The 20,016-nt window shown below is 39.2% G+C and overlaps 1 protein-coding gene across 1 annotated transcript; it reads left to right on the top strand.

Moving 5' to 3' along the window:
- The first annotated feature begins 614 nt into the window (after nucleotides 1–614).
- On the top strand, nucleotides 615–19,491 carry FGL1 (fibrinogen like 1). Its single transcript, XM_039256299.1, has 7 exons — nucleotides 615–692; nucleotides 2,885–3,065; nucleotides 10,549–10,708; nucleotides 10,956–11,053; nucleotides 14,461–14,549; nucleotides 14,738–14,925; nucleotides 19,185–19,491. The coding sequence occupies exons 1-7, from the start codon at nucleotides 621–623 to the stop codon at nucleotides 19,342–19,344; spliced, it is 948 nt and encodes a 315-aa protein (XP_039112230.1). The 5' UTR covers nucleotides 615–620; the 3' UTR covers nucleotides 19,345–19,491.
- The last annotated feature ends 525 nt before the right edge of the window (nucleotides 19,492–20,016 follow it).

Below are 20,016 nucleotides of genomic sequence, written 5' to 3' on the forward strand. Positions count from 1 at the left end.
AGAAATTACGATTTCCATTTTACAAATCAGGAGCATTTTAGTGGGTTGTCTGGGGTCCCACAAGGAGGAAGTGGCTCAGCCAAACTACGGAGCCAAGCCTTCATGGTTACAGAGCCTCTGCCTTTTCTGCACAAACGGCACATTAACAGTAAGACCCTCAAAGACAATCAGAGTCCCTTCTCCATTTTTTTACATTTTTAGTTTTGAGAGACAGGGACAGAGCACAAGTGGGGGAGGGGCAGAGAGAGAGGGAGACACAGAATCGGAAGCAGGCTCCAGGCTCCGAGCTGCCAGCACAGAGTCTGAAGTGGAGCTTGAACCCACAAACTGAGATCATGACCTGAGCAGAAGTCGGAAGCTTAACCTACTGAGCCTTCCAGAAACTTCTTCTCTATTTCTGTAATTAAACGGGTTCGATCCTATTTAAGGTCACAGAGAGCATCATCCTGTGCGAGGGAGGCATGGGGAAGCCCAGGAGAATTTCCCCGAAGACTCTCAGATTAAAGATGGCGCTGCATCTGGCCTCCTGGATTGCGTTGGGTCTGAACCCAACTCTGGTGTCATGAAAAACTCACAGTAAATAAGTTAATGAACTTTCTTTTGTGCTTGCAGTTGTTTCGATGGAGAAAATGGCAAAGATGTTCAGTGTTCTCCTTGTCACCACTGCTCTAGTAATGGGCAGGAAGAGCTGGGTAAGCTCATTTATTTATGTTTCTAGAATGCCTACTTTGACTTGCATCTTCTTTTATTTTGCAGAAAACATATAGTAATTTGTCACCAAAAAAAATCACCTGAGGGGGGAGAAAATGAATAAGGTTTGTAGAAGCCCCTGTCACGTATTAGGCACTTACCAAGTGCTTTCAAACTTGTTCTTAAAGTCAAAAACCAGTATTTGCCATAAATAAGGAAAATCTTTTTGGATTTACTGGGGTTACTTAGGTAGTTAAATAATGTTAGAAATTTAAAACTATCCATAGTAATTAAAATTAACCCATGGCTTTCCCAATATCGAGCTTTCCAATGCTGACCACTGTTAGTGTAAACTAAACAAACTTTTTGACAGTAATTACAGGGAGCTCACGCCTTGCCTTCCTCCACTTACAAGTAAAAGGGAGAAAACACTCATTTACTCAAAGCTCTGGGAGAGAGAAAACTCCTAAATTTAAAATAAACTCACTAAGTCCACGTATGTAGGCTTTTAAAGATAAAAGATACTTGCCCTCTACTTTCAGTTATTTTTAAATTGCACACTGCACTATATTTAACACTATCACAGCCAATTGCCACCTACTGGAAAGCAGCGCAGGATCCCAGACCCCATGAACGGTTTGCTGCTCATGTTTTAGACTGGTGGGAATCAGGGAGCTAAGTAAATAATTCTTTCAGAGCGGCTAAATCAAGGAGTGTTAAAGAGAGAGCACCAGGAACAAATAAGAAATGGTCCTGGAGCAATAGTTGGAGACATTCAGTGACCTGGACTTGAAAACGGGAGAAGATCTGTCACAACAATTCTCTATACTCTTGCTGTGTGATTTCCCATTCTGAGGTTGAATCTCTGGGTTTCCAGGATAGGCCTTCACAGGAAGGGAATGTACCTCTGTCCCAAATAGGGCGTCCAGCTGTGCTATTCTGACCAACCAGCAGAGGGTCTGGAACATAGTGGCTCTTCCTATATATATGGAAACGCATAAGGCAGTACATAAAGTTAGGAACCGAGAGGCAATTGTAAATTGGGAAATACATCTGATGGCTGTTTTAGGCAATAACGTATATAAAGGTAGTGGTATAAAGCACCTACACGTGAAAATTCATAATTTCTCAAAAGTAAACATTTACACTTATCACAGGAGATCATGACATAAGTTGCAAAGAGAGATGTCAAAGTAAAAGTGGAAAATGGCAAAAAAAAAAATTGCCTTTTGTCCTTTCCGCCCACCAGACCTCTAGTAACTCTTCCAACACTGAGTACCCAAGAGCCTTTCTTGCAGCTTCTTGGCCCTGGTACCTCCTGCAGGAGACCCACCTGTGCAGCTCACCTTCCCAATTAACCCCCCTTCCCCCAACATTTGCTTTCTCTTTGGAGAGTCCTCAGTCAGAAGCCGGTTTAGAAAGGATCTGATAAACTTTTGCACGTGCAGTATTCTTGGGGGGTTGCTCTTTGAGAGAAGATAAATGCCTTAACTGGAAAACTCAGACTCTTCCTATCCCTCTCTGAAATAATTGAAGGAAAAACAAAAAATAAGCAAAAAGTTAAAGTGATTTCAGTAGAATTTCCAGTCACAGGTAAATGGGTGACATAATCGGGGATATGAGGATCTAAATTAGCATCCTCTGATAAAGGCGACTGCATGTCATCAGATTGTAAGTATTCAATTAAATTTTTAAAACATTAATACCAAAAGGTCGTTCAAAAGCCCTGTTTATTTTAGAGACTGACACACTAGCAATGCACAATGATGCCGTGAAGCACTTAACTGTCAAGAAAGCATTAGGTGGTGTCATGCAGAGATTGAGAGCAGGGATTTCAAACTGGATTTGAATCCCGACTCCTCCTACCTGCTGGAAATTCCTGGGCAAGTTTCCTTCCTCACCAGGACTGAGCCAATTCCTCCCTCCTGGAATCATTACGAGGATAAAATGAGTCTAAAGCTCTTAATGTAGTCATTCAGGTTATTTCATATTAATATACAACTTTCTAGTTCAAGCACTTTATGATAGCCGTAATTATTTTTTCTTCAAATAACAAGTATCATCGGTTTCAAACCACATTCTGGTCAGAATAATCTTCTCAAATGAGAGTTGGGGACCAAATTGAGTGATTAATTTGTCCAACTTGTTAGAGCATTTATTTCCCAATGAGAGTGAGCTGCACATTCCTTTGCAGGCTCTAGAGAATTGTCTCCAGGAGCAGGCACGGCTCAGAGCCCAGGTGCACGTGCTTGAGACCCGGGTCAAACAGCAACAGGTCAAGATCACACAGCTTTTGCATGAGAACGAAGTCCAGTTCCTCGATAAAGGAGAGGAGAATACTGTCATGGACCTTGGAGGCAAAAGGCAATATGCAGGTCAGAACCTAATTTTCATATGTGTTTCAGTAACTTTTAACTCCCATCACTGTGCAATGGTGGTGCTCGCTATTTGGTCGCTTCAGGTTTCTCTAAAGGGCATTTCCTATTCTAATAACAAGCAGCATGAAGCATTATGCCAAATGTATATTTGGTATAAATTTAACTTTATCCTTTTCTATTATCTCTGTAGGGGATATTTAATATCAATGCGAAATATCTCAGAATTTCTATATTTTAAAGAGAGATCAGGGGCGCCTGGGTGGCTCAGTCAGTTAAGCATCCGACTTCTTCTCATGTCATGAGCTCGTGGCTTGAGAGTTCGAGCCCCGCGTCGGGCTCTGTGCTGACAGCTCAGAGCCTGGAGCCTGCTTCAGATTCTGTGTCTCCCTCTCTCTCTGCCCCTTCCCAACTTGTGCTCTGTCTCTCTCTGTCTCTCAAAAATGAATAAACATTAAAAAAATTTAAAGAGAGATCAAAGACAATGGATTATTCACATATGGGTGTGCAAATGACATATCTGAAAAATTTTACAGTTGAGTTTTGTTTCTGTGTAGCACTTCTTGTTACATTTATACAGTTTTCCCTTCTGAGGCCCAGTATGTGCTTTAGGGTAGTACATGAGGTAATAGAATAAAAGGGCAGGGAATGAAAAAGGATCACAATTATTTAGGGAAATACAAGAGTTGTTTTTCTGTGCATATTTTATGGTTTGATAATATTCCTTTCAATGTTTCTATGTTTCCACCCAGAAACTTAATGATCTTAAACTGTCAACATATTCAATGCACATATCATTATTCTTTGTAGAAAACTATTCACCTGCCTTCCTCCAGGCTTCTTTTAAAGTAAACAAGCCATAGTTGTCAGAAATTAGAATGCTATTTAGAGCACTTTGTTTATATGTCTGCTCTGGCTACTGCCATGATGTATTATAATTCTTTTGTTTATGAGTCTATCCTGGTCAATTGAGCAGGCACTTCGTTAGGAATGATGTTTCATCAATCTTTCTTCCCTATCACCCATTAGAGCACCTGGAATATAATAAAGCCTCACACTTATGAAAGAAAGCAAGGTAGTAGAGAGAGATAGGAATCGCTAAATAGCAAATGTAAGTTGGAAAATATATCTAACTGTAACTGAAAAACTGTAGAGGCTAAAGAGATTCCAGGCTGATGGAATAAAGACATCTTTTTTGTGTGTTTCTAAATATACTCATCAGTGAGCGATGTAAGAATTGTGAGAATTTTAGAAATTATCTTTCAATGAAATGTTCCCTATTTCTTTCTTTACCCAAGAACCTAATCTCTTTGTGGTCAGACTTTTTGTCCAGGGCTCCTGACACTATTGTCCAGCCAGTTGATCCCTAACTCTTGATTCTTGAAATAGAACTCCCCTTCCCCCATTTCAGGATCAGAAGGAGGGATGTAGGGTGAGGATGGCTTGTGGCTCTGTGGCATGGAACAAAGAGGAACCAAAGACAGCTCGAGTAAAAATAGGCTTGGGAAACAAAGGGACTGTGTGAAGCAATCTCAGGGGCAAAGAACAGGAACTAGAACCTAAGAAGACAACAATGAAAGAAGGCTAAGGAAAGCACTCGAATAAGGAGCACAGTCAGTTGAGACTCCTTGAAGACCATGATTCTCAGCCTGGTCTACAGTTAGAATCATCACCTGGTGACCTGTTACCATGCTATCACCTATGAAGAACTGTAGATGGTCTGAGATTTTACTCCATTTGCAAGTCATTCTATTTTCAGTTAGCCTGCCTAGCTTTCATGGGTGCTGGAAGAAGATAAGAGATGCCGGGGTCAGAGACATGAACTTCGTGTTTGTACCAATATCCCTTGCCTGTGAATACTAAGGGAGCAAAGTGGAGATTGTGCAGGCTGTGGGCTGTGTCACAGCTGAGGAACCCTGACTTTAGGAAACCTCAATCTTTTATAATGGGTTACAAGCAAAGCTGCTCAGTCTTTTCTCCTTTGCAAGAGATGTTATCTCTATGGAAGTGGGCAGAAACTAATCTGTCAACTGCTCTAGAGGAAGACATGGTCTCTATCTTATAAGGCTGCTTACCATACAAACCTCCTGGAAAAAATAGTCCAGAACATAAACTCTGCTTGCAAAATATGGAGAAAGACAACTGACCCATGGGAAAGTGTCTGTAAATAGTGCTCAGGTTCCACTCCAGACCAATTAAATGAGAATCCCTACAAGACTGCAAAGGATTTGTGCTTTTGTTGATGGGTGCGGATGAGATGGTTCAAGACCAGAATCAGGCCAGGCTCCTCCCCAAATTTCTTTCCACAGGTTAAGGAGGCGCCATCTACTATAGAAGGCTTTACTTCTTTTCAGGTGGGAGGGAGGTAGGGCATGGTAGGAATTCAGTACCCTTTTCATTTGGTGAATGTTGAAGGCCTAATCGTAATGTAGTCAGTTATACACTCAGCAGACTTCAACTACCTATCCTAAGATTGTGGAAAATGTAAGATACCAATGTCAGGGTAGGATATCACTGGAGTAATTAGGCCAATCACTGTTGATAAGGTTGATTCAGAGAAGGGGATAACCAGAATGGCCAAAAGGCCGTTTGACTGGTGACTTTGTCTTAAAGACTGAGTTGTGTGCTTCCCCCCCCCCCCCCATTCAAATGTTGAAGGTCTCACCCCCAATGTCTATGAATATGACTGTATTTGGAGATAGGGCCTTAATAGAAGAGATTAAGTTAAAATGAGGCTATTAGGATGGGCCCTAATTCAATCTGACTGGTGTCCTTATAAGAAGAGACGCCTGGGGCACTCATCCACAGAGGAAAGACAACGCGAGGCCACAGCAAGAAGGCAGCCGTCTGTAAGCCAAGGACAGAAGGTTCAGAAGAGCCCAACGCTGCTGGCATCTTATGTGATTCCAAAAGTAGGTACACAGCTGATCCCAAGGGCAAAGAGAAGCACCGTTAGTCCAAATTCCAAACTAAGCCCAAAACCCAGGATATCTATTTAAATGCAATCTGAACAGGTTGTGAATACAGATTCAAGTGTTCAATAAGGTCAGGAGGCAGGTGACTGGAGGTTTGTTACTAGGACTGTGCATGGGAAAACATAGTCATCGGAAGACTCAGGTTTAGGAGCTAGAACTCCAATTCCTGTGTCGGGAGTGCTGAGTTGAGACTTTGGGAAATAAGTCACCAAAGAGTAAGGCAGAAATCAGGTACCAGGAAATTAAGATACCAAGAGCAGAGCAGGACTGACTGTATAAACAGGAGTTGGATGGAAGAGTCATATGGTCAGGGTGTAGACAATCAATTGTAGTGTGTGTGTATGTCTGTCTTATAACATTATAATGCATAAAATAAGATAGATGATAGACATTTTCTGGTTTGGGATATAACAGCTAAAGAAAAAAAAATTCAAAGGGGGCCCCTGGGTGGCTTAGTCAGGTGAATATCTGACTCTTGATTTTGGCTCAGGTCATGATCGCATAGTTGTGAGATCGAGCCCTGCAGTGGGATCAGAGTTGGTCATGGAGCCTGCTTAAGATTCTCTCTCATGCTCTCTCTCTCTCTCTCTGCCCTCCCTCAACTCAAAAAAAAAAATGGAGCAGTTAGTAGAACTATGTAATATAATTCATATAAGCTAGAAGCATGAAGGAGAAGAAGGAATAAATTATGAAATATAAATATAGTTTAACTGCACTTTATTTTATAGCATATAGGCAAATAGTACTAGAGAGCCTGCCAAAGGCAAACCTTTGATAAATAAAATATATAACAACCATAAATTCTAAAAAGTATATAATTAACATAATGTATAATGTTGTATAAAATATATGAGAACTTACTACCAAAGTTTAAAATATATGTAAGAACTTGTTACCAAAGTTTATGTTTTTGGTCTCCTTAAATTAAAATATCAGATGTTCATTGGGGTGCCTGGGTGGTTCAGTCAGTTAAGCGTCTGACCCTTGACTCTTTTTCTTTTTTTTTTAATTTTTTAAAATTTTAAAAATTTATTTCTAGGAGAGAGAGAGAGAGAGACAGCGTGAGCAGGGGAGGGTCAGAGAGAGAGGGAGTCACAGACTGAAACAGGCTCCAGGCTCTGAGCTGGCAGTCAGCACAGAGCCCGACGCGGGGCTCGAACCCACGAACCGCAAGATCACGACCTAAGCGAAAGTCGGACGCTTAACCGACTAAGCCACCCAGGCGCCCCCGACCCTTGATTCTGACTCAGGTCATAATCTCACAGTTCACGAGTTCAGGTTCCACATCAGGCTCCTCATTGACAATATGGAGCCTGTTTTGTATTTTCTCTCTCCCCCTCTCTCTCTGCCCCTCCCCTGCTTGTGCATGTTCTCTATCTCTCAAAATAAACAAACTTAAAAAAAAGAAATATTCATGTGTACCATCTGTAGAAATATAAACTTCTTTGTTCTTATTTACAAGTTACTGTTTCATTACTAATTTGTTTTCTGAATTCTAATTCATCTCATGGTACAAACCACCTAATTGCACACAACCTAGCAATTTGTGCAAATAATGCACAAATCATGTGATTTTATACAACATATAATTAAATGTATCCTTTTTAAAAGCTTTTGGCTGCTATTAAATTGTGTACTTAAATTAAAAGATACTAAATTCAATTAATTGGTGACACTTACCATAGCCTGTGGCATTACATCTTGTCAACAAGACCACTGGTTTAACCACATCCCCTTCTGCAAGGCCTTCAATCTTTATTAGACAGCCCCTTGAGGCATGTGTAGTGATTAAGGTGTTGCCTCTGAAGCCTGGTTTGAAAGCCCAGCTGTCCATCTTGCTAGCTGTGGCCTTTGGGCAAGTTACTTAACCTTTATGTTCTTCAGTTTCCTAATCTGTAAAATGGGAATGATAAGAATGGTTCTTTGTTGTGAACATTAAGAGTTAACACATGTAACATGATTCCAATAGCATTTCATACAAAAGAGGTGCTCAGTGAATGTCAGCGCTCTATCCACATTATTATATACCCTCTCTCTTGTTTTCAAAGGAGAGAGCCTGCTCACCCCACCCTTCAAGAAGCCGGCCCTCTCCAAGGAATCATTATCCTTTCTTCTCTTGTTTCCTTCTTAAGGTCACCAGCGGGTGAGGGAGGGTGGTAAGAATGGCTGCAGCAGGGTTAGCTCTAGAATTTCCCAGCATGCCCTTGGGGGCAGCTGAGCTCATGCTGGCCTTTCTTTGAGTTTAGAATGTGGGGTACTTAGCGCCTTCGGTCTTGAGCTTTGAGCGCAGCCACCATTCTGGGACAAAAGGGAAAAGTCCATTTGGCAAGTTATCATGTCACTTTGTGAAGATTAAACATTCAGCCTTCCAACATGGCTTGCTTTCTGCATGGTTGGAGCAAGTATTCACCTCATCCAGTACAGCGTGTTGTTTGTCACAGGGCAGGCAACCTTGGCCTCACTCTAGTATTATGTAAGTATCCCCAAATCCCTTTTTTTTTTTTTAAACTCCCAGGAACACAGAGCTTTCTAATCTTGCCCTTGCCTGCTTACTATCTGGGGAGGTGAATGGGTTGAAACAGTTTGAAAATCATAGTTTCAAATATCTAGTTAATGTTTTACACCCTCCGTTGCTTGAACTTCCTGCTGTTGAGATGCAAGTCCTATTTTCACATTTCCCCAAAGCAGCCTCCTTATTTCTAACTTCTTTCTTATGAGCAATTTTGCTACTGGTGCTTCTTTGATGTTTTGTTTTGTTTTCATTTGTTGGGTGTTTTTTGTTTTAGTTTTTTTTTTTTTTTCTTTTTTTTAAGTTGAAAGCTTTGCTCTGGATCTTAAATTGTGTTTGGATTTTTCCTCTGGGAAGAAGGACACATTTTTCAAAACACAAACTTGCAGTTGGCATAAAATAGAAAGAAATAGAAAATGTTGGCTGCACATGCTATAGTCACAAAGTTTTCCAGAGGCAAATGTTATAGCTAATCATTTCCATATTTGCCTGGAAAACAGTCTGAATCTTTAGAGTCTTTACTATTCAGCTCTTTGGTTGGAGATTATATGGAGCAAAGAGCTCCATCCTTAATAAGGTTAAAATCTGCTTACTTTAATGAAAAGTGTTGTACGATCTACTTGACCAGAAAATGCATGCTTTTGAACAACACTGACCTAATTTTAGGTAATACTTTTCTTCTTGTTTAATTGCCAAAAAAAGGTCTGTCTCTCTCTGTCTCTAAGAACCCAACATGCATAAGGAATGTGCTTCTGAATCTCAGAAATAAATATATGAATAAAACCTAAATTATGACAAAGATGAACATCTTACCTCAGTAGTGGTATATGATTGGTCTTACCGTGCTGAAGACTCTAGAAAGTGACAAAGGTTCTTTATTTTCTCTTCTAATTCCTATTGCCTATTCTGTCTATTTGGTGTGCAGTACATTTTACTGGTAACAAAATGGAGTTGTAGATAATTTGGCATCAAAACAATGAAAATGAAGAAAGAACTTGAAAATATGCTAACAGAATGGAATTCTCCAATCAGGAACAGAAAATGTCGTTTCATTGTTTGTTTTTTAAGGAAGGAAATTAGTAAAATGCTAAAGGGTAAAATGTTCAAGTTAGCTATAATTTATAGTATTTTGACTCAAAACTCTGTAAGTATTCTTGAGACCATCTCTTTATTGTGGCCACTACTTCAACCAACATTCCAGACACTGAAACCATAGTGAGGCCCACACTTGCCAAATTCTCTAAGTGTGTATAAGTCAGCATAGATGACACCCAGTAGATATTAATATATCCTACCCTCAAGTAGTTAAAGAAATATATACTACGTTTTGGCGACAAGCTGGTAGCTGTGTTTGCTTCAATGGTCAAAGAAATATCATGGCAAAGAAGAATGCAGAGATAAAAGGAATAGCAGAAGTTTGCAGTTTTTAGCAAAAGCATCTAAGAATGCATGGACTGTTAGAAATTTCAGTGGGTTAGTAAAAAAATCTATTGAAACCGGGAGGTTATAAGAATCTAACAAGATTACTATTTTGAATTCATCTCCAGATGTTCAGAATGATTTATAATGTTCTAAGCCAAGATAACCCATATTATGTTATTTGCTTGAGGTTCCAGTTCTACTCCAATTTTAGCTTCATAGGAGAGATAAGTTCTACTATTCTGTCAGATACAGCTATAAGTTCCACTTAACTATGTTGTAATTGATCATATATAATTTTTTAAGTGTTTTTCACAAAAATCAGAAAAGAGAAAACAAATCCCTATTTTATTTCTTTTCATGATCATGTCAAGGAGTCAGATATAATTAACTATTAGGAAAGGAAATAAGATTTTCCTAATATCTACTGGTAGATATAAAAGATGCAGGTTTAAAAAGCAGATTATCTACATCAGTGTTTATCTATCTCCATTGGTATTGAGTAATCTTATCCAGAGCCTTCCATGGGGGGAAAATATATATATATAACAAATGTTACATTACCTTGTTTTGCAAACAGATTGTTCAGAGATTTTTAATGATGGGTATAAGCGCAGTGGATTTTACAAAATCAAACCTCTCCAGAGCCCAACAGAATTCTCCGTTTACTGTGACATGTCTGATGGAGGAGGATGGACTGTAATTCAGAGAAGATCTGATGGCAGTGAGAACTTTAACAGGTGTGCTAATTATGACATAAGGATTTATTTGGAGTAGCATGTGTAAGATTTATAACAAGTAAAGCCTTTTTATTATATCTGGAGGTCTAAAATTAGAATTTCACCCTTTCCAAATAAGAATACTGAAAGTGCATTTGCTTATCAAAAAAATATTGGGGTGGTAGTTGGGGGCGGTGGGCACCTTGGTTACTATTGCAAAGGTCCTTTTGGGTTCTGCTAAAATCAGCTTTCACTGAAAAATTTTTAGACGCTGGAATGACTATGAAAATGGCTTCGGAAATTTTGTTCAAGAAAATGGTGAATATTGGCTGGGTAATAAAAATATTCACTTATTGACCACACAAGGTAAGGTTTGCCTGATATCAAATTCACTTGAAGTATAATTTTAGAAAAACAACAACACTAAAGGGGTACATGGGTGACTCAGTGGGCTGAGCTTCAGGCTTTGGCTCAGGTCATGATCTTAGGGTTCCTGGGTTTGAGCACCACATTAGGCTTTGTACTGTGACAGCTCAGAGCCTGGAGCCCGCTTCAGATTCTGTGTTTCTCTCTCTCTCTGCCCCCCTCTCAAAAACAAATAAACATTTAAAAAATCAGAACAATAAAAAACATTAAAATGTTTTCTACTAAACTACAGACAATGGAACGAATTCAGTAACTGTTGTATTTTGCAGATGCCAATGATCCCTTTTCAGCAATAATCCCCTTTATAAAATGTGGCCACTTAAAACTGGGACTAGACACAAAGAAACTAGATATGGGCTGGGGGTGGGAGATTCCTCATATATTTATTTTCTTTTTATGGAAAGGAAATGTAATGTCATAATTGTATTTTTTTAATGCCTCAAGTTCCTCAAAATAGCCATACTGAGTCAACTATCTATTACCATAAGTGTGTAACAAGCCACTTCTAGGTTTACTGGCTTAAACCACACTCATTTATTGTTCCTCACGAATCTACAAGTCACCTGGGCAGTTTTGCTCAGCAGGGCTGTGTTCTGCTGATCTTGGCTGGGCTTGCTCATGGGTGTGTGACCTACTTCTGGGTCTGCTAGTTGGCTGGCTGTTGTAGATCGGCTCAGATTAAGGATTTAACTAGACTGGGCTCTAGATAGCCTCTCATCTTCCAGGTAGCTAGCCTGCACTTGTTTGTGTAGCAGAGGCAACATTCCAAGAAGGAGAGTACAAGTACAAAAGCTTCTTGAGACCTAACCTTGGAACGGGCACATGGTCATTTTCACTGCCTTCATCTTATACATGAAAGTCACAGGACGAACACGATTTAAGGGGGAACTAAGGAGACTTAATGGAAGGAGTTACAAAGTCACATTGCAAAGGCTGAGGCAAAGAATTGGGCATTTGGGGCTGTTTTATACAGTCAAATACCATAATAAATGTACCGTCTCCACCCCCATCAACTTCTAATTTGAAAAATTTCAAAGATGCAGCAAAACAGAAAGAAGATTCAACCTACTACCCAGATTCTACATTAACATTTTGCTGGGAGTTTTTTAAATTGTTTTAATTACACATCTATCCATCCAGGAAGCCTCTTTGTTTTATTGACATAATTCAAATCGCAGACATTTATACATTTCCCACTACGTGCTACTGCATGTATCTTCCCCTAGAGTTCAGTATTTGTCTAAAATATCATTTGATGAATTTTCTAAGCTTCTCTTTCCCATGTTCATTTACTGCAACTCACTGCCTTCCTTGTCTCAATTGTAAGTCTGAGATTATAGTCAGCCCCACTTGGGTCTGATTTAGAATGTTTCCTAAAAGGCAATTATATTGCTCAAGAAAGCACGCTATATCATACTGGCAATGCAATAAACATAAAAACAAGGATTTGCTTGTTTCATTCAAGTTACAGAAAGTGACTGATGTTTCTATATTCATAATTCATAAGTAGGATTATAATTATAGGGATTTTGAGATACCAGAATAATAGCTAGAGAAGATGAATAATCCTAGAAGCCTGCTTGCCCTTCTTGTGACCAATTTAGATAGTCAACGCTATCTAAATTTATATAATATTTCCCTTTCTTCAATGTATTTATTTTCCTAATTTTGAGTATTTTATGATATATGTAACATCTATCATGGTTTCCTATTGAAACTATAAAAACTCCAAGAAGTAACCCCTGGCCCCTTCCAAACATACAAAGTTCAAAATTATTTGTTAAATTATTATTAAGTGCTCCTTCATCCAGATGCACTTAGCCAGCACATCTGCTTCCCCTTCATGTTTTAATTGTGAACGACTGTTACTCTCATGACAGCAAAATTGTACTTATCAATTCTAGGTTTCACAACCACATATCACATCATCCAAGGAAAAGCATGCCTTTGTCGCTACATTCTTTAATTGTTAGAACACTTAAGGCTAGTGAATTTCCTCTGAAAATAGCTTTATCTCCATTACATAGATTTTGACTGCAAGTGTTTGCAATAAAATTAATTTAGGGATGGTCTGTAATTGCCATCTTATTTATTTATTGGCCATAAAGATATTTATATTGTTACCTGAAACACTGAGACTGACTTTATAGCTCTTCCCTAATGGAAAGTATTTTGTAGGAGAATTAATTTGGCCTACCTTACTGTTCTCATCTACTTCACAGTCTTGGCTCACACAACCATTACTGCCTTTCAATCAGATTAGGGGGGCGTCTTGAAAATTCCACCTTAGAGAGCTCCATAGGAGGGTCTGTGGTGCGAAAGGGCCAAGGCCAACGGAAGCCCACACACTTACCTTCTGCTCCCACTTTCAGTAAGTAAGGGGCAATCTGGCATTTCCTGCCCAAAGAGACATGGGCTTGTTTCCAAGACCTGTTCATGCCTCTTCTTCATCTATCCCCCTTGAGAAGATGGTGTTGCTGGTGGGCACACCCCTGAGTCTGAGGGGAGGTGAAGCAACAGCTTTTAGCGTAGGTGTAAACAGAGCTTGGATGTGCAGCCAAAAATGTCCGCAAATGTGGCCAAGGCCCCTTTTTGTGCACGATGGAGGTAGAGATAGAGATAGAGAGGAGGCCCACCATAGACAAGACCTGCATGATGGGCTCCCGAGGGTCTCTCTCCCTGGGCCTCCATGTTCCGGCTTGGATCCCAAGGAGACAGAAGACTCTAAGTTCAAACCTGATCTTCTAGGTCATTGTGAAATTTTATTTCTCAAAGTAGGAGGACAGACCATATATTATCTAACAATTAATTTGATTTATAACTTTCTGGTTCCTGACTCTTTTCAAAAAAGAGAAAGAGTAATATTTGTGATTCACAAATGAGGGGACAATGGAGGAAAAAGGATCCCTTGACGATACCACCTAGTTCAATTATTTACTTTTAAGATCAACACTCTTACTGAAAGTAAGAAAAAGAAGATAAATGTTTAAACTTCTTAAAATTTCTATTCTTTCATTGTGAGGCTTCTTAATCTATTAGCTAAATAATGACTTTGTTTCTGTTGTTCTTTGTCAAGTGAACTGTACTAGACTTTACCTATGATAAATCCAGTAGAAATTTTCCACCTTAGGTATTGTGTCCCTAGCTCTTTTCAAGTAAAACACACAAGGAAACGTTCATGCTGTAAATACAATGGAGCCACTGTTTGTTCTTTGAAAGCCGACCTATGGCAGAAGGAAACAGTTTAAATAAAATAGAGCTACGAAATGTGTTTTTGAACTTCAGTAAATCAGTGTCATCTCACAAATCAATAATATCCTGTAATTTCTTGGGTTTTTTTTTTCCAGGAGACTATACTTTAAAAATTGACCTTGCAGATTTTGAAAAAAATAGCCGTTATGCGCAGTATAACCTTTTCAAAGTTGGAGACGAAAAGGTACTAAAATTTTCAAATAAGTAACATTATGAATTAATGTACAAAATGTAAACCCTGAAGTCAGTGAAGACAAAAATACACAGTAAAACCTATCTTTTGTTTTTTAAATAAACATATTATGAACATCGATTATTAAATTAACATATTACAGTGACAACTGAGAGTGAAAGTTCCCTCTTTTCCTTTAGAATTCCTACGAGTTGAACATCGGGGAATATTCTGGAACAGCTGGAGACTCCCTTACGGGGAATTTTCATCCTGAGGTGCAATGGTGGGCTAGTCACCAAAGAATGAAATTCAGCACACAGGACAGAGATAATGACAACTACGAAGGGAACTGTGCAGACGAAGATCAGTCTGGCTGGTGGTTTAACAGGTTTGACACTTTATAAACACAGTTACAATGGTGTTGATATCTCACTGGTGGGTATTAATTATAACGTGAGGTAATGTTGTCTTCTTTGTAGTGCTGGTATTATTAAGTCATCACACTCATTAGGATTCTTCAGTGATGAAGTATTTTTGCAGATTTGTTCAGTGTGTACATTAATAAAGCTTGAAAGGTGTTACAGAAGTAAATCAAATCGCTACTTCTGCAAAGATTGTTTGCAACCTGAACTATGGGGGAGTTACCACAAATAGTTGGCCACAAATTGACATGAAAAACTAGGGAGCATTTATTAGAAGACCAATATTTTCAGTGTTCTCTTAACCAGTTTGGTCTTTATCTTCTCTTATCATGGGATAGCCATGTGATTTTTGTAAATTTTTCTATGGAATACTACTTTTCAGTCACTCAGACTTCCATGAAACTATTGAGTCCAAGCTCCTCTCAGTATGGAAAATTCCTCTGCAGTATTCCTGACACTTAATTCCACCCTCTGGGTGAATACTTCAATGTTACTTTATCAGCTAGCTCATTCCAGTGTGGTTTTTTTTTTTTTAATTGTAGTAAGTTTTTCCTTTTATTCATCTGGAATCTGCCTTCTTATACTTTGCCAGATTTTTTTCTCAGTAGTTACAGAGCAATTGTAATTCCTTTTCAACCTAACCCTGGAGGCAGTGCATGAGAAGACATTTATTGTATTCCTCAATATTTTCTCTCTCTAGGCCAGATATGCTTGACTCATTGAGCTGTTCTCCACCCAAGATGGTTTCCAGAAAGCTCCCTTTGTTGTAATTACAAAGTTTAGGCAAGAATGGAAACTTCATACACTCTTTCTTAAAAATAACCTGATGGGTCTGCTATGTCTGCAAAGCAGATGTGCCCCAACTGTTAGGCAGTGCGTGAGTTTTGAACATCTTCTTTTCTCGTTAGGAAACAAAGACTACCTCAAAATGTCTAGACATTTAAATTTTCCATTATAGATTCTTTACGGAGTGTTTCTGAAGTATCAGATTTTCCATGTTATTGAAGACAATCCATTTAAGTTCCACAATCCAATTTTTAACCTTTATTTTTTCTCATGTAAGTATTTATAAAGCATTTGGGAATCCCCTGTCTGAGGAAGTGGCGGTCTATCAGGCATATGTTAACTTTCCCCCAAATCATGGGCGTCTTCCCTATGAGCATTCCGTGACTGTGATGTGCTGATTTCAGAGTTGTGGCTTCCATGGAGATACAGCTAGTTGTAGGTAGTGTGGTGGGTCAAGTTGAAATTCAGTGGTTGTAAAAACAGCATTTTAGCGGGGCACCTGGGTGGCTCAGTCGGTTAAGCATCCGACTTCAGCTGAGGTCATGATCTCACGGTTCGTGGGTTTGAGTCCCACGTCAGGCTCTGTGCTGACAGCTAGCTCAGAGCCTGGAGCCTGTTTTGGATTCTGTGTCTCCCTCTCTCTCTGACCCTTCCTTGCTCATGCTGTCTCTTTTCTCTCTCTCAGAAATAAGTAAAACATTAAAAAACAATTTTTTTAAAAACAGTATTTTGGCTGGATTTTGCTTTTTTTAAATTTTGAGTTACTTTTTAAATTTTTGGTCACTAGAGCACATACATCAGTGAAAGAGAACAGAGAAACAAAGGTATCTTAGCTACTTAACCAATCAAAGGTGATGATAGTCTTTTTCCCTAGCAGTTTTCTTGTTCTTTTAAAAGACCATCTTTGTCACCTTCTCTTCCTCCTCCTTTTTCTTCCCGTCTTTCTAAGTTAACATTGTGTAAAAATTAATGCATTATATCAAACTCACCCATAATTCACTGAGTTGCAAGCATCCGTTAATGTTTAATTTTGAACAGAAGTCCATATATAGAACTAACAATCCTATTAGTTACGATTGCCACGTACTACCTAGTTGGCTACCTTGTATTGTGTCTGAATGACAACCGGCACACATATTAACCCAGGCAAATAAATAATTTACTTGACTTTAGATACACGGGTTCAGAGACAACAAAGAAAGGTAGCTACTGAGCTCGAGCAGCCTGAGAACCTTATCCTTGAAGTCAAATGAGAGGTAAAGGACCAGTCTGTGCAGGTGGAAAATCAGTAAAGCTAGAGAAAAAGTCAACTGTTCCAGTAGCACGGTGTTACTTCTACCATGTCTCCCATTCCCGTAGTTTAATCGTATCATCTTCTTCGTCCTAATCCTCTTTTTTTTTAATCCTATAGTTCTTCTAACTTTCACAATGCGTTGGCACTTCGTAATTATTACTCACTTACAAAATGTTCTTTCTCCGCATAGCAAACCAGTCACTGAGTGTTGATGTGTTCTCTGCTTTGCGTTTGCAAATGCTCACAGCTCCTTCACCAACAGAGCCCCAACCATCTCCCAACCTAGTTGCAAGTCCTGTTCCAGAAGCTGAAAGATGCTGGACAATTGGTCTGAGAATAGCTAAGCTTGGGGTGCCTGGCTGGCTTAGTCAGTAGAGCATGTGGCTCTTAATCTCAGAGTTGTGAGTTTACTCATGAGTCTAACTTAAAAAATAAAAAGGTGGGGGGGGGGGTTCCCAGGTGGCTCAGTTGGTTAAGCATCCAACTCTTGATTTCGGCTCAGGTCATGATCTCATGGTGAGGGAGTTCAAGCCCCTCATCAGTCTCTGTGCTAACAGCGCGGAGCCTGCTAGAGATTCTCTCTTCCCCCTCTCTCTGACCCTACCATGCTCATGCTCACTCTCAAAATAAATAAATAAAGACTTGTGTTTTTTTTAAGAATAGCTAAGAGGTTTTATTTTTTTTTTTAAATTTTTTAGTGTTTTATTTATTTCTGAGAGAGAGAGAGCATGAACAGGGGAGGGTCAAAGAGAGGGAGACACAGAATCCAGAGCAGGCTCCATGCTCCAAGCTAGCTGTCAGCACAGAGCCCAGCACAGGGCTCGAACCCACAAACCGTGAGATCATGACCTGAGCCAAAGTCGGACGCTCAACCGACTAAGCCACCCAGACGCCCCAAGAATAGCTAAGAGTTTTCATTGACCAGTTTCCTATTTGGATTCAAATCACAGACCAAACAAAAATGTACGTGTAGTAGATGTCTCTAGGAAAACAGAAATAGACCAAGATATGTATTCCAGAGCCTTAGAGTACTTTCTTTTCTATCATTACCTTTCATGCAGTTTTAAAAACACAGTAGGCTTTGACACGTGCAGATTCAGCATGCAGGGTTTCAGATAGAAATTAGGAGATTGTCAGGATGGTCAGCAGGAGCAAATCACAAAGTTGGTAACTGATCCAAGCCAATCATTCAGCATCTATGGGTAAATTATATGCTTTTTTGATTGAATTGATTGGGAAAATGTATGTTAAAAAATTAATTCAGCAACTCAGACAAATGATTATTGGTCGACTGCTGGGAAAACTTTAAATGGTGGTTTGGGTTTCGTTTTCTTACCCTTGAGGTTAAAATAATGGATGTGTTGGCGATTTTTAAAAGAGGGGAGAGGGAGTTTGCAGCACGAAAGCTAAGTCTTGGCAGCAGAAAGGTGAACACGTAAGTGCAAATTATCCGGGGAAGCTGGCAACAAGCACCACACCAGCCACACCCTGTTCCCATTTCCTTAACTCTTAGCACTCTTGTGAAGGCCAGAGGTTACAAGGTCATGTTTTTGTTTGCTTGCTTTTTTGTTTAAAAGCTATGAAGAACAGAAATGTTTCTTTTACAGTGCACTACAGGTGACCTGGCCTATATCTTGAGATTTGTTAGGGCGCTAAAATCTATCAGTTAAAAAAAAACAAAAAACAAAAAAGTAATTAAGAAAACACCAAACATCTGTTGTAGAAATCTCCTGCCTTTTGGAAATTAGTAAACATTCCCTTGTTGGGGACGCCTGGGTGGTGTCGTCTGCTGAGCATCTGACTTTGGCTCAGGTCATGATCTTGCTCTGTTTGTGAGTTCGAGCCTGGCACCAGCTTACTGCTGCAGGCAAAGAGCCTGCTTGGGATCTTCTATTCCCTCCTCTCTCTGGCCTTCCCTTGCTTGCCCGTGCTCTCTTTCAAAAATAGATAAAACATTAAAAATAGATTAGATAGATAGATATCTAGATATCTAGATAGATCGATCGATCGATTGATTGATCGATAGATAGATCGTCCATTGTCTGAAAAATGGCAGAAATCAGAGTCAAAATGTTTTTATCATAAAGGCTTAGGAAGAATGTATTTCTAGTCTGATTGCTTTGTGTTTATTTTTCTTCCCACTAGGTGTCACTCTGCAAACCTGAACGGCTTATACTATAAGGGCCCCTATACTGCTAAAACGGACAACGGGGTTGTCTGGCACACGTGGCATGGATGGTGGTATTCTCTGAAATCTGTGGTTATGAAAATTAGGCCACATGATTTTATTCCAAATACTGTTTAATTTTCCCTGCTGGACTTTCTTTTGCAATTCATCTCGGTTTAAAGTAATTTGAAAAATAGCACTTGTGAACATATACATAGATAGATGGCAACTGCTATGTGTACTACTTTTCATTCCTACTGAGCTTTATTACTTATTGCACTTTCAGTACAGCAAATATGTGTGTCCTTCAAATAAATATAGATGATTGAATTCCTGCGTGCTGAAGGTTATAAGCGCTTATGTTGAACAAAAAAATACAACAGTGCAGAATATGTACCATGTTTGGGAGATAACACATAAAACATAAAAACATAATAAATTAAGTATGAATGCAGCTGAAAAAATATGTGAAAAAATCCAGTAAAAAATAGATTTGTAAGTCAACTGCATAGACAATAAATATAATGAATTCGGATTTGAACTCAAGTCTCTGCTCCCGAGCTGGAACTCAGAGACACAATTTAGGGTCTCAATCACTATAAAACAGAATCCTATAGTTTTAGGTTGTCTGTGTAGGTTAGATGCTTCTTTCAGAAGCCTCACTTAAATTCTTATACCATTCCTGTGAGGAGGTATTATCCCCATGTAACAGAGCTGAGCTTTTGTGGCTCTGAGATTTTGTGACTGCTCAAAGTTACAAAGCTAATATGTACAAGAATTCAAATCCAAATTCAGATTCAGATTCAAATT

Source organism: Hyaena hyaena, unplaced genomic scaffold, assembly GCF_003009895.1.
Source record: "Hyaena hyaena isolate Hyena2069 unplaced genomic scaffold, ASM300989v1 scaffold_562, whole genome shotgun sequence".
Taxonomy (NCBI): Eukaryota; Metazoa; Chordata; class Mammalia; order Carnivora; family Hyaenidae; genus Hyaena; species Hyaena hyaena.